The sequence below is a fragment of the Gossypium raimondii genome, chromosome 12 (assembly GCF_025698545.1).
Source record: "Gossypium raimondii isolate GPD5lz chromosome 12, ASM2569854v1, whole genome shotgun sequence".
NCBI lineage: Eukaryota > Viridiplantae > Streptophyta > Magnoliopsida > Malvales > Malvaceae > Gossypium > Gossypium raimondii.
This window is the reverse complement of record NC_068576.1, coordinates 57,535,233-57,547,961: the sequence shown is the minus strand read 5'-3', so window position 1 is coordinate 57,547,961 and position 12,729 is coordinate 57,535,233. Positions and strand designations below refer to the sequence as shown.

The 12,729-nt window shown below is 32.1% G+C and overlaps 2 protein-coding genes across 5 annotated transcripts; both read right to left on the bottom strand.

Annotated features, from left to right (window-relative positions):
- Window positions 1-478: 478 nt before the first annotated feature.
- On the bottom strand, window positions 479-3,775 carry LOC105765735 (uncharacterized). 4 transcript variants are annotated; one of them, XM_012584975.2, is made up of 9 exons: window positions 3,546-3,775; window positions 2,502-2,850; window positions 2,089-2,122; window positions 1,767-2,003; window positions 1,598-1,687; window positions 1,443-1,508; window positions 1,270-1,361; window positions 968-1,015; window positions 479-876 (listed from the first exon to the last, which is right to left on the bottom strand). In XM_012584975.2, exons 2-9 carry the CDS (start codon window positions 2,822-2,824, stop codon window positions 759-761), a joined length of 1,008 nt encoding a protein of 335 aa, XP_012440429.1. In that variant the 5' UTR covers window positions 2,825-2,850; window positions 3,546-3,775; the 3' UTR covers window positions 479-758. The 4 variants fall into 4 exon arrangements, with proteins under 4 accessions (XP_012440429.1, XP_012440428.1, XP_012440425.1 ...); XM_012584974.2 differs by having other exon boundaries at window positions 2,502-2,847; XM_012584971.2 differs by lacking the exon at window positions 3,546-3,775 and adding an exon at window positions 3,386-3,534.
- A 3,281-nt stretch (window positions 3,776-7,056) lies between these two features.
- LOC105765736 (uncharacterized) lies at window positions 7,057-11,195 on the bottom strand. The gene is made up of 6 exons (XM_012584978.2): window positions 10,653-11,195; window positions 10,463-10,576; window positions 9,976-10,056; window positions 8,290-8,462; window positions 8,027-8,123; window positions 7,057-7,420 (listed from the first exon to the last, which is right to left on the bottom strand). Exons 1-6 carry the CDS (start codon window positions 10,968-10,970, stop codon window positions 7,310-7,312), a joined length of 894 nt encoding a protein of 297 aa, XP_012440432.1. The 5' UTR covers window positions 10,971-11,195; the 3' UTR covers window positions 7,057-7,309.
- Between the last annotated feature and the right edge of the window lie 1,534 nt (window positions 11,196-12,729).

Here is a 12,729-nt window from a genome sequence, read left to right as displayed (position 1 = left end):
GATAATTATACTTGACACATTACATGTATTTCAAGTTGATGTATATGAATTAATTTTAAATAGTAGAAATGAATGAAATTTTTAATAAAATAATTTACTCTTTTGATATAATTAAATACAACTTCCAGCATATTACATTTCCATCTTTGATCCTTTCTTTACCTGATGGACAGGTCATGCCCCACTTGGCCCTCCAGTCTCAATAATTAATGACTCAAGTTATTAAATCTATATAATAATGTTAGACCAATAACCTTTACAAATTAAAGTTGCTGATGCCATAAAAAAAATTTCTATTTTTCTTTTTCTCGGTGTTTTGACATGATGACTTGGAAAAGTTGTCCAAGCCTTTATTAAAAACCTGTCAACAAACCCTTTATTAAAATTGTAAAGTACACATTTGTTATGTTATCTAGCTTTGGTGACTCCATGTTCAACTTTCTTATATTGATATCAAATATAAATACTTTAGGTCAAATTATGAGAGAAATAAAAGATTTCCTTTGAATATATTTATGTCAATAATAGTTACAATTTAAAGCTACTCCTTGAATAAAACAAAGATTTTCCTGCTTTCTTTGCTATATAAGCAATTCTGTAATCGTCCAAAACTCCCATCTATATATGCATCAACTCCTTTTTTTGTGTGTGCGTATTTTTTTTACACAAGAATCCAGTATAATTCAGACTCCCTATTGCTTCTGTGGGGAAAATTACATTTCTCTTCAAAACCTTTTTTCTCAATCAAATTGCCAGAGTTACCTCCCACATTGATAAGATTCAGGGAACCATCTTGTAAATACATGGTGTTTCAGCTTTATCACCAAAGCAAAGGCACCATAGCATGGGAAATGCATCAATGCTACCGAGAAGTACCTTCAAGTCCCAATTTCAGAGGGATATGTATCAGACTACTAGATGACATTTTTAGAAATATATCAAATATGGTTTGTTTTAGATCACGTACCATAAGGGAGCATATGGAGATGACAAATCAAGGAATGGATATGGCCACCTGTTTCAAGCAATTGAAAGTAACATTGATAAAAAAAATCACAAATCAACAGTAAAAATACCATGAAGGTCCCAGTACCTCTACTCAAAAAGTGAGAAAATAAATAAGTTTATGCACAATCTAACATACAGGGATTCATTTCTCATTTTTTGAGTAAAGGGAACAAAAAATGCAATCCAACTCTTGGCTTCCATGGTACTTTTACCCAACATTATATCCCACTAGACAAAGACGAGGGGCTCAACGGATTTTACCAAATATTCACACATGCATGAAGGAGCCATTGGAATATAACATACGTCACCGTCCACAGGAAGAAGTATGCGATCCGAAAACAAGGGAAGTGCTGAGTTGGAACAAAGAAAAGCAAAAATTAGTTGAAAGATCTGGAGGAACCATAATTTGAATGTGATTAGTGGAAGCTTACCAAGCAGTTTAAAGCAGTATCACCAAGCAAGAAAACAGCATTGATAGTATGCATATTAATAGCCAGCTGCCACCAAAACAAGAAATAAAAATATGCCTTTTTGCTCTTTAATAGATTGATCTTATTTATATATGACAGAATTGTTGATTACTTACAACACTGAGATTGTAATCTTTAATGGCAAGAAACGGGACGATTATGAACCAAAAAACACAATCTGTCAACAAAACAGCACCTGCATTCATCTGCTTCACAACAAAACAACTATTATGTAAAAAAACTTCACTTGATGGACAGAGATAAAAGCTACCGTCTTTACGTTACCTGGAAAATCATTTGAAAGACATAACCCCAAGTATCTGCTCTTCGGCGAACAAAATGTACTTGGGGATGTTCGGGGTTAATGTTTTTTTCTGCAATATTGCTAGAGGTTTCTCCATATGCTGTTGCAACAGCAGCATGGTTACCTTGCTCTGCATCTAGCTCTACGTTATCGACCCTGTCACCACTAACACTCTTGTGGTATTGGTAACATCCACGTATGGAGAGCAGTGACCCAAGCTACAAATGAAACACTTTGTTTATGTACAAAGAAACAGGATTATACACTTGTAGAAGAGATAATAAAAAAAAACCACTAACATACCCCAAAATAAAAGGTGATCAATGTGAATGTCCACCTGCAAAGAACAAGGAAAACACCAAAATGATTCAGAAACAAGTTGACCTTGGTATAATGAGGCTGATTTTTGGATAAATCATGTGATTTAGATCCTCAATGACATATAATCAAAAGACATTCATGTTTGTTGAGGGGAGGTTGCTCTCTGGGTCAGTCTCAACGGAGGTATTGTTCTCGGGGAGTGTGCTTGGTTTTAGCCCCGGGTTTTATCTCCCTACTCTGACAAAGAGCCCAAAAGGGTTCATGGAGTTTGTGGGCGCCTTACCACCAAGGAAATCCTCTTATATCTCGTTGTAACAAAGTGTAGACCAATTGAAGGTTACTTAATCATACATCAAATTTGGTTGTGTTTAGTCAAAGGAAAAAGGAGAACTTACTGAGTATAATAGTAGAAAATGCTGCCTCCATCAACAAAAGCAGTGACAATTAGCAGTATCAAAAGCACAAAGAAAGCAACAAGTCTAAAAGCCAACAACCAAGCAGGGTGAATCCCTTTTAAACATGGTCTCCATGTCTCATCCTCATCAAGAAATCCAGCTCTGTCTTGTTGAGTTTCATCACCATTTTCATTTGATTTGCGGAAACCTTCATATTTCCATATCAAAACGAAGGAAAAAAATGCAGTAACTAAAACCCATATCGCACAAACCAACACCCTCCAATTGAACCAATAGCTTGAAATAGTTGAATTGCCTGTCATTGCCGGTTGCCAAGAATCTCCTCCTGCTGATATTAATGAACTCATGGTAAAACCAACTAATTTACTTGTCTGTTGTTTTTCTTTGTTTTGTACTAAATAAATACTTGTCTGTTTATTGCTAATGAATTTGAAAGATGGGTTGTTGTATTCAAATTGTTTTTATGGGGAAAAAACCAGAGAAAGAAGATGAACAGGAAGAAGAAAAAAAATGGAATTTTATTTTTAAAAGAAGCTAAAAATAAGTCATGAAAATATTGTGAAGGGAAAAAAAGAAAAATAGTTTTATTTCATTAAGGAATTAGTAAAAGAAACCTGAATTGAATGCATGAAACAACTAAAAGCTCCAATGAAACAAATTAACAATCAGCTTTATAACATTGAAATAAATTTCAGTGAAGAAAAAAACATAAAACTTTTTATGATAAAAGAATGATCTTTAACATAAATTCAACAAAATAGCTGAAATCACATGAAAAGCCACAAAAAACAAGTCTTTATGAACATCAAAAACCAGCAGAGAGAAGAAGAAGACCAAATGAAAAAAAAAAAAAAAAACATTACCCAAGTTTGAATTTGACCTCATTAACTAATGCATGAGCCTTTTGGACAGAGATTCCAAACTTTAGAAAATGTTTTTGCAGAGAAATATATTACAATATAGAATTGATGAATGTTAAAGCAGAAGCTATACAGTGTAAGCAAAGGAAAAGTTGATACTTACAAGGGAAAGCAAGTAAATGTGGAAGGGTTTTGTAAGAAGAGATGCTTTGCTTGCTTGCTTAAAGAGAAAGAAGAAATTTAAATTTGAGGGAAAGGAGAAATAAAGGGTGCTGTGCTTTGAGGGCAAGCTTCTCTTTTCTTCATCTTAAATAATTTATAACCCAACAAAATAAATTCTTGGGAAATAAACTCCTTATATCCCAAATTTCCATGCAAATATTATATATTCTCAGACATGCAAGCTTTTTTATATTATATTGTTGGATTTACAATGTTTTGGTGTAGTCTTTTTAGTAATATTCTTTGATTTTTTTTTTTATTTAGAAAATTAAAAGACAGAGAGATGGGAAGGGGAGGAAGTGTCACTATTATATTTGGATTTTGTGTTGGAAACCTGTTTTTGATGCCTTTGTGAAAGGTGCTGTGTTCTGATTTATCAACTCAATATTGTTCAAAGGAATAAAGCCAAAGCTGCTCCAATGGGGGAATTGTACGGTGATGTGAGCTACCATAACTTGTCATGAACCTTTCTTTTGACTATATATTAGGGCCGTTGATTTTATTGCTTAAATCATGCCAATTAACACTCCTACCAATAATTTAATTTACATTTTATTTCTTCCAAACAATTATAATTCATAATCACAAATAAGTTCTTTAATTTAAGACATGGTTTTTAGTTTTAAAATTATCAAGTTACTAGAAGATTCTAAAAGAATAAATTGTTAAATATTATTAGTATATTTAAATATACTTAAGTATTTATTATAAGGGTAGATAATTTAAAAATGTAAATATTAAACTTGTGTAATTAAAGTATTTATGGTCTCAGATGTGAAATCATATTAATTGCTAAAAAATGTAAATATTAAACTCGTGTATTGACCTGATGATAAAAATATTTATGGTCTCAGATGTGAAATCATATTATTTGCATTATTGTTAGGTTTTTTTCTAAATAAAAAAAAGAGAGAGAAAATGTAAATATTCAAGTGAGAATCATTTGGCAATGAGAAATGCATGATAGTTGAAAGCAGTTGACTATAGTGGGGTCTCCTATTTGTTTCCCTGACAATCACATAGCTTCCATTTCCCCTTTGGGGGATAATTCATAGCTATGTCGGTTGTAAACACTTGTCATCCATGCATTGGTTGCATTCTGAAAACGTAAGATTGGAGCAACTGGATGGGTCCTACTCCACAATCCTCTTTCACCTTACAAATACTAGAAATAGAAATTTATGCATTTTATGAAAGTATAACTACATATATGTTACGACCAATACTTGTCGCATTAAATAGTAACCGCTTTTGTATCCCTTTAACTAAAATTTTCGATTCCAATCTCATACATACAAAAATAATAATGTTGGAGCGATTTCAATTTTAATGGATACGTTGAATCCCAATCTAATAAAAAAAATATTGGGTAACTTACACGGCTAAACACCAAATTTTTTTCGTAATCTAACTATAAAATATTACAAAATAATCACTTAACTATCTAATTTTTCTTTCTTAATCACCATTCATTAAATCTTTATCGAAAAGATAAACAACTTTTTAATTTAATATAATAGCAACTTTAACTGTCAATGTTTTTATATTGTGTCAACTTAGCCTTAATTTTAAAATTTTAGCCCTCAACATTTATATATATTGTATAATTTGGTCCTTTTATAGTTTTACTTTTCATTGTGACATTGAGTAATAATTTTAAAAGAAAAAATAAAATTATTATCTTGAATTTTTAACATTTTCATTTTTGGTATATTTTCAACCAAATCTAACGATAATTTTTTTATTTCTTTAAGTTAAAAGGTCACAAAGAAAAATAAAATTACAAAAAAGACTAAATTATATAATGAGTAAATGTTGAGGGTTAATTTTTTAGAATCAAAATTAAATCGGCACAATATATAAACATTGAGGTTAAAATTGTTATTATACCAATTTAAAAGTTACCATGTCATCTTTTCGTTAGCCATTTAATGACAAAAGACCATAGAATAATTGAATGATTATTTTGTAACTTTGCATAATTGAGTGATCAAAAAGAAATTTACCAATAATTGGGTGATACCATTTAGTTTACCCAAAATATTTTAATAAAATTAAAGAAAAGAAAAGAAAAGGGACAAAAAGTAAGAGACAGAATTTCTCATCTTTTTGGGCAACAATGAATAAATAAAAGAAATACAAGCAGTTATTAAATTGGTATGTGGGGAATGAAACAAATAAAGGGAAACTGAAGGGGTGAACTTTGATAATTGGATTGGATAGGGATTTGATGTGAAAACCCCAAAGAAAAAGGGTGAGGGTAACTACTACTCGTTGCTTTGACGGACGTGTAAAGTATTAAACGTGCTATCCAAGCATTACAAAAAGCACAAACCAATGACTTGCCATTGTAACTTATCTAAATTTGCGGAATCTTGTTTCATTTCTTTCATTTTCATACAAAAAAAAATCACTAAAAATAACATAAAAACCCTTATATTATATTTTGCCTATCTTATTTAAAAAATAAGTAAATTAATCTTTATATATTATATCAAAAGTAAGTTAATTTTTTCTGTCAAAAGTTTCATCTATTTTTGTTATTAAACATTGACGTGGTTAATAGAATAACTAGACAATAACACGAGACCCTTTCACCTAAAAACTAAAAAATAAATTTATCAACTAAATTTGATTGGATATATATCAAAAATGAAACCACTCGAAAATCTAAAATAATAACTTTCGTCTTTTCTCATTTTTTAAAGTTAACACTCAATATTACAAATAAAAGTAAAACTGCAAAAAAAAATATCAAAGTACACAATGTATAAATGTGGAGTGTAAGTTTTTTAGAATCAAAACTAAATTAACACAGTCTATAAATATCGAGGTTAAAATTGCTATTATGTCAATTTTAAAAGCTATCAAATTATCTTTCTCTTAGAAATTTAAAGACTGTTGAGTAAAATAAAAAAGTCGAATAATCAAATCATCATTTTGTATCTTTTTATTATTGGGTGACCTAAGACAATTTTTACTAATTTGATGATGACCACTTTAGTGTACCCCTAAAACATACATAAGAACAAAAAAATCCCTCTCAATCCTCGTTATCAATATCTGCACGCTTACTCTACTCCATAATATTCCAACAAATATAAACCTAATAAAAAAATGTACAGTCGAAATGGTCGTGGATTGATTTAGAAGCCAAGCTAAAGAACGTGAAGACATAACACGTTTAAATAACAAAAATGGGATGATAACGAAGCATTTGAGTCTAGAATTTAGTCACCTCCAACAAAGAAGAATAGCATGAAAGGTCACTCTCACCGGTCACAACAACGCTGTTTTCAACCCAATTATCTACCTAACACCCCGTTTTTTGCTGCGGAATTAATGGACCGACCCTTCACATTTCAATTCTAAACATCACACCTTTGCTGCTGACGGGTTAGTATTAACTTAGGTGACATACATGTTGTTGATGGATATCTAACAAGTTTCAATACAAAAGCATGAATGATGAATAATTACTTAGGTGACATGTATAGGGTTTGCTTAGATACATTTCATTGGTTTATTATATTTCTCCAAGAATTCAAATGACACTATACTATTAACCTATATAGTCTCTTACATTACATAACAATATATATACACATTATCACAAAAAGGATGTACTTTACAGAGTGAAGCTTAAATTGGAAAATAACCTGGTATGGTTACTCTGCTTCTCAAGTAACAATGTGGCGTCGAATTTCAGAAGATATCGGCATCATCCCCTAGCGTGGAGAGTGAAAATGGGGCAATTGCTACATTGAAACTTGGTGAGCCTACTCTGTCGATGTGTTTCATCTCGAAGTCTCCTTCCTGCATGGAAATGAACCCGAGGAAATAAGAACTTCTTGCACTATAGTCCAAGTAGGCCAAAAAGTTGGAGTCACTTCATGATACAGAAGGGTATCAAAAGTGAAATAAATGGACACAAACTTTGCTCACAATGACATGCATTGCATACAAGGGACCGGGACATGGACCCTTCGTAATTTGCATCAGAATTTAAGCTTCCACACCCTCAGTGAAGGGGAGAAAATACCAAAAAACTAGATTAGGGTCAGGCAATTTGACTCATACCAGTTGGCCATTGCCAAAGAAAGATTATCATTACAGCTATGTTAGAATATCTATGTACAGCTCAAAAAATTGAAGTACAAATCACAACCAATAGGAAATGATGAATAAATTACAAGATATGTTTTGCGCTGTTTATCAGTCTATCTGTCAATCACAACTATTTTCTACCCAGATTATCAACTCATTGCAAACTAAAATAAATAGGATTGTATCGATTCAGATTGAAACCCTAGAATTAAGTAATGATTAAACATCAAGATTAGTGCTCCTGTAAAGGTAAGAGCCAAATTAAGCATCTTTTCCAGTGAGAAAGAAAGCAAATAAGGAGCAGGCCTCTCATACCATTCTGCCGCTGGGAGTGCTTAATGGGCAAGCCGATGAGTATTCGAAGCCTGTTCTGGGAAGAATAACTGGCTGTTCGCCTATAACTCCAATCCCCCTGCGGTAAAAGAATGGTACAAGATAAGATTTTATGAATATTAAGGAATAAAATAACTTCCAAGTTCCATCCGATTCTTGTCAAACAAAGGAAGGAGAAGGCTGAAATTAAACTATATTAAAAATGAGACATAAAAGATAGCAAAGAAGATAGTTTATCAACTCACCAAACATTTTCAGTTTTCCCATTGCCATCTGTGATAATCCAGTGCCTTCTGAGAAGCTGAACTGGACGATCTGAGTTATTGGTTATTCTTATTCTGTATGCGAAAAAGTACTGGCCTCTTGAGGGCAGACTACGCCCCTCTATATACACACTCCTAACTTGAACTCTGATTCCCTGAAATATCCATATATCTGTCTCAGATTGGCAGTTTTTTTCTTTTGTTGGCTGTCTTAATAGATGCAGATTAACATATTAAAATTTCCAATAAAGGAATGGAAATAGATACCACAAAGCAAAGTGCCTTAGTGGGAGAAACCTTACAGACCGTACTCCAATTGTTTGGGAAGGAATTAGGACCACAAACAGTACTTCAAGTTTGGTCAGAGAAATTTCTTTCTTTTTTTAGAAAAAGGAACAAAACAGGAAGAGTATCTCACTTAAAAATCTAGATTCTTGACAACAATAATCGCCAAATTCACCCTTATAGCTAGAATATAATTTTAGAACATAACAATGAACATATGGTTATCAAAAGTAATCTTAAGTCGGAACCAGACTTTAGCATGCAATCACCCTTAAGAAGCTGTACTAGTATCCACTAGGTCCAGGATTCAAATCGCAACACCTAAAATATTTCCCCCTATCTTGAGGTTGTAGTCCCCCTTGTAATAGAAAAGAAAAAACAACCTCAAGTTACTCAAAAGAAGTTGGAATTTGGCAATCCTAAGATACATTATCAAGTTGGGGCAAATGAAACTTCAGCATCCGATCACACCTTAAATAAAGAAGTTGGAATTTGACAATCTTAAGATATATTATCAAATTGGGGCAAATGAAACTTCAGCATCCGATCACACCTTAAATAAAGACATCTCACAATTCAAAAATATTACTAATTTTGTCAAGGATTCATTCATCTATCATTCTGTTGCATGTACTGCTTATCTTTTACTTTCTCAATTATGTTATAAATAAATAAAAGAACACGCTAGATCTAAAATGAAAAGAAAAGCCTAAAAAGTAAATAGATTCAGATGAAAGGGTGGTTGCAAAAGTTTATTTTGTTATTTATTAAAGTTTAAGGGTGTGTTTAAAAACAGCCTAATAATAGGCTTTGAGTGTAATTATTTATAATTACATATGTGTGGTATGTTCAGAAAATCATCATAATTACTTATAATCGGATTGGAGAACTTCAATTACATTCTTCAATTCTTATAAAGAGTCAAGAATTGAGAAAATTACATTGATAATTAACCATGATGACTATCTTTTTTTTTTAAGATGTAATTATATTATGTAAAGTAAACACATCTATGAAATTAGAATACGTTGTAATTACAAGACATTGTAATTATTACCCTAATAATTACCCTTTCTTATAATTACTATCTAAACACACTAAACATTTATTTCTAAATCCTCAGACATATGTTTGCTTTTTCATCCAAACACTTGTTGTTTCTCCCACCCAAAAGTAAAATGGTAATCAACAAACTAACACCAAACTAAATCTTAGAAACAAAGTCAAAGGAGGTCAAATCCAGCTAATAGAGCTCAAAAACAACCCAACTTATCAACTAATCCATTTAAGTCCTCCAGGGAGTAGAAAAAAAAATTAAAGTCATAGTAACATCCTTCTAGAAAACAACAACAGCAGCAGCGGGTAATTAGACTAATTTCATACCAAGGTTGTTGCATCACTTGAACATTTCAGGAGAGAGTGAGGTGCAATTTCCTTCAACTCATCACGATATCTAGCAGCATCCTGAAGAATTCCAGGCAAGGCATCAGAGTCAAAGAGGTTTATCATAAACGTGAACTATATAAGATTGATAACCGTAAATAATCTCCAACTGCTTAACGCTAGAAATGAACACAGATTTTTTCTTTTTTTTTTTGGGGGGGGGGGTGGATTACGTTTAAAAGTATAGGTAACTAGAGTAGAAATGAATCTCGAAAGAGCTTATGTCCTGAATGAATTGAAAGTCATTTATATCCAGTTTCGTATGAGCATGGCATGAAACAGGCATAGTTCAGCAAGCAGCAGTTAATTCCAATATCTTCAGCAAAATTTCGTTGCATTCATGCTGAATTTCAAACTAAGAGCTATGATACTATCTGTGTTCAAACTAAGAGAAGGCATTAAGATTAAGAATGTTGGGGAAAAATACCTCAAATCTTTCATCAGCAACAGCCTCTTTGATCAACCTCCTAAATCTCAAAACAGGTTCCTCTTCCTCGAATATTTTCAAAGAATCACGTATTCTAGCTGCTTCTTTGTAATCCTAAAATCCCAAACAAATATCTCATACCTCAATTTTATAATTCAAACAAAAAGAAAAAAGAACAAAGAGAACTGACCTCTGATTTAGCAGCAACCTCCATTTGCTGTTTCAGCATCGCATAAGTTTGGCTACGAGATAAAAAAGAACTCTGATTCTGAGTCGGATTCGGGTCCAAACTCGGCCTCTCACCGCCACCACCGTTCCCGCCATCCACCGCACAACTCACTACCCAACACTTCCGACCAGCAGCACCGCCGCCGTGATCCCAACAACCCGATCCAACCCTTCTCCTTTGATCAACCACCAATCCACGACCCACCTGAGCCGGAAAACAGCTCCTCCTCGTCCCCGCGGAATTCAAATCAGTAAAAACCTTAAGGCTGAGCGAATGCATTTTTGCTTCTTAAAATTTTGAAATCAAAGTTTCTAGCACTTATGTTTCAAAAAGCAAGAATATTCCGAGGATTTAGGAAAATTACAGACGGTTGGATATGGCCTCAATTATATTTGATTAGAGCCACACACCACAACGGCGCCAGCAGTTAAAGAGTAGGAGACGCCACAATTTTCAATTTAGACACTGTTCAAATATCCTATGGAAGAGAATGTTGCACGTCATGTATCGTATCTGTGAATGTATTATCTAAATATAGAATTATTGGTTTATCTATTCTTAGAACATATATCTACCAGGAGGACAGCATTGGAGGTACGGTTTGAGTTTGTGGTTAAGCTTTAACGCCCACTGTTTAAATGCTTTCGTCTGGAATTGCGTTTTAACTCCTATTTAAAAATTCTTAATTATTATAAATTGCATCAACGAGTAAATTAGTTTTTTTTATAAAAGTTATACATTTTTATTATTAAAAATTAGTCTTGTACATCAAAATAAGTTACGTATGACACAACTTATATAATTATTCGAGTATTTTGTTAGCGGCGCAACAGAAAAGACTAATTGACTCTTTGATCTAATGTATAAAAATTAATTTATCTATTTTTTTTAGTAAAATAGGCAAAACGCAAGTTGACTCCTAGACATGAGAAAATTAGGAAAAAAGGCCGAATTTAAATTTACAAAGTAAGTCATTTTTTTATATTTAGAAAAATAATACAATTTTGGAGAGAGAAACAGAAAATGCTTCATGTCAGAAAATGTTTTCTATAAAACACATGTTCTTTTTACATATTAGTTTCTTAGGACAAATGATTAAATGTTAGTAGCTTTGTCTTAGAGTTCTAAGTTTGATTTCTCTCTTACTTACATTTATATTTTTTATTTCATATTGTTCAAAAAATTAAAATTTATCTTTTATTTATATAAATAAAATATATTTAACATAATGATAAATATAAAAATATATAATTACATTATATAATTACATTTATTAATTTATTTATATAAATATAGGAGTTATTAATTATAAAGTCGATTGTACTTTGTATTAGTTTCATTTTAGTTATAGTTGCTTTTGACATATTATTTGGCCTATCAGTGAACAAAAAATAAAAAAAAATCGAAAATGAAATTCATTAATATGTAAAATTCTCAAAATAAATGGAAAGGAGCACAAAAGGGTCAAAAAGTCTGATTGAAAGTCAAACCATACTAAGAAAATAAGCCTAACTTGAGCCCATCGTTACAAATGAAACGTTAGAAAGAAAAACGAATGTCATGTTGGATTTGAATATAATTGTTGTGGGGGTGTGCCTCGTATTTTTGGCTGAACAGATGATGATGTTACGATGAGAAATATTTAGACGTTGTGACGACAAACGACGTCATGACAATACAAATGAGGATGTTGCGACGTGGCGACGTGTTCTTCACATAAATCGAGTTTATTCTCCTAGTTAAACTCTGTTTTTTTTTTTTTGCAACTAAACTCTGATTACTCCAGTAATATTTTAATATGATTAGACCTTTAATCTTAGCCTATTTAAATGGGCATTATATCCCTGTTTTGAAAGGCCAATTTAAGATGTAGTACTACAAGATTTTTCTTTTGGAGGTGACAAAATGTAGTCGCAGACGAGTTTTTGTGAGAGTTTTCACGATAACTATAGAGAGAAATTTGTATCCCTTTTGAGAGAACTTCATGAGAATTAGGGTTTTATTTTCGAGTTTGCTCTATGAGAGTTGGGCCTTTCTA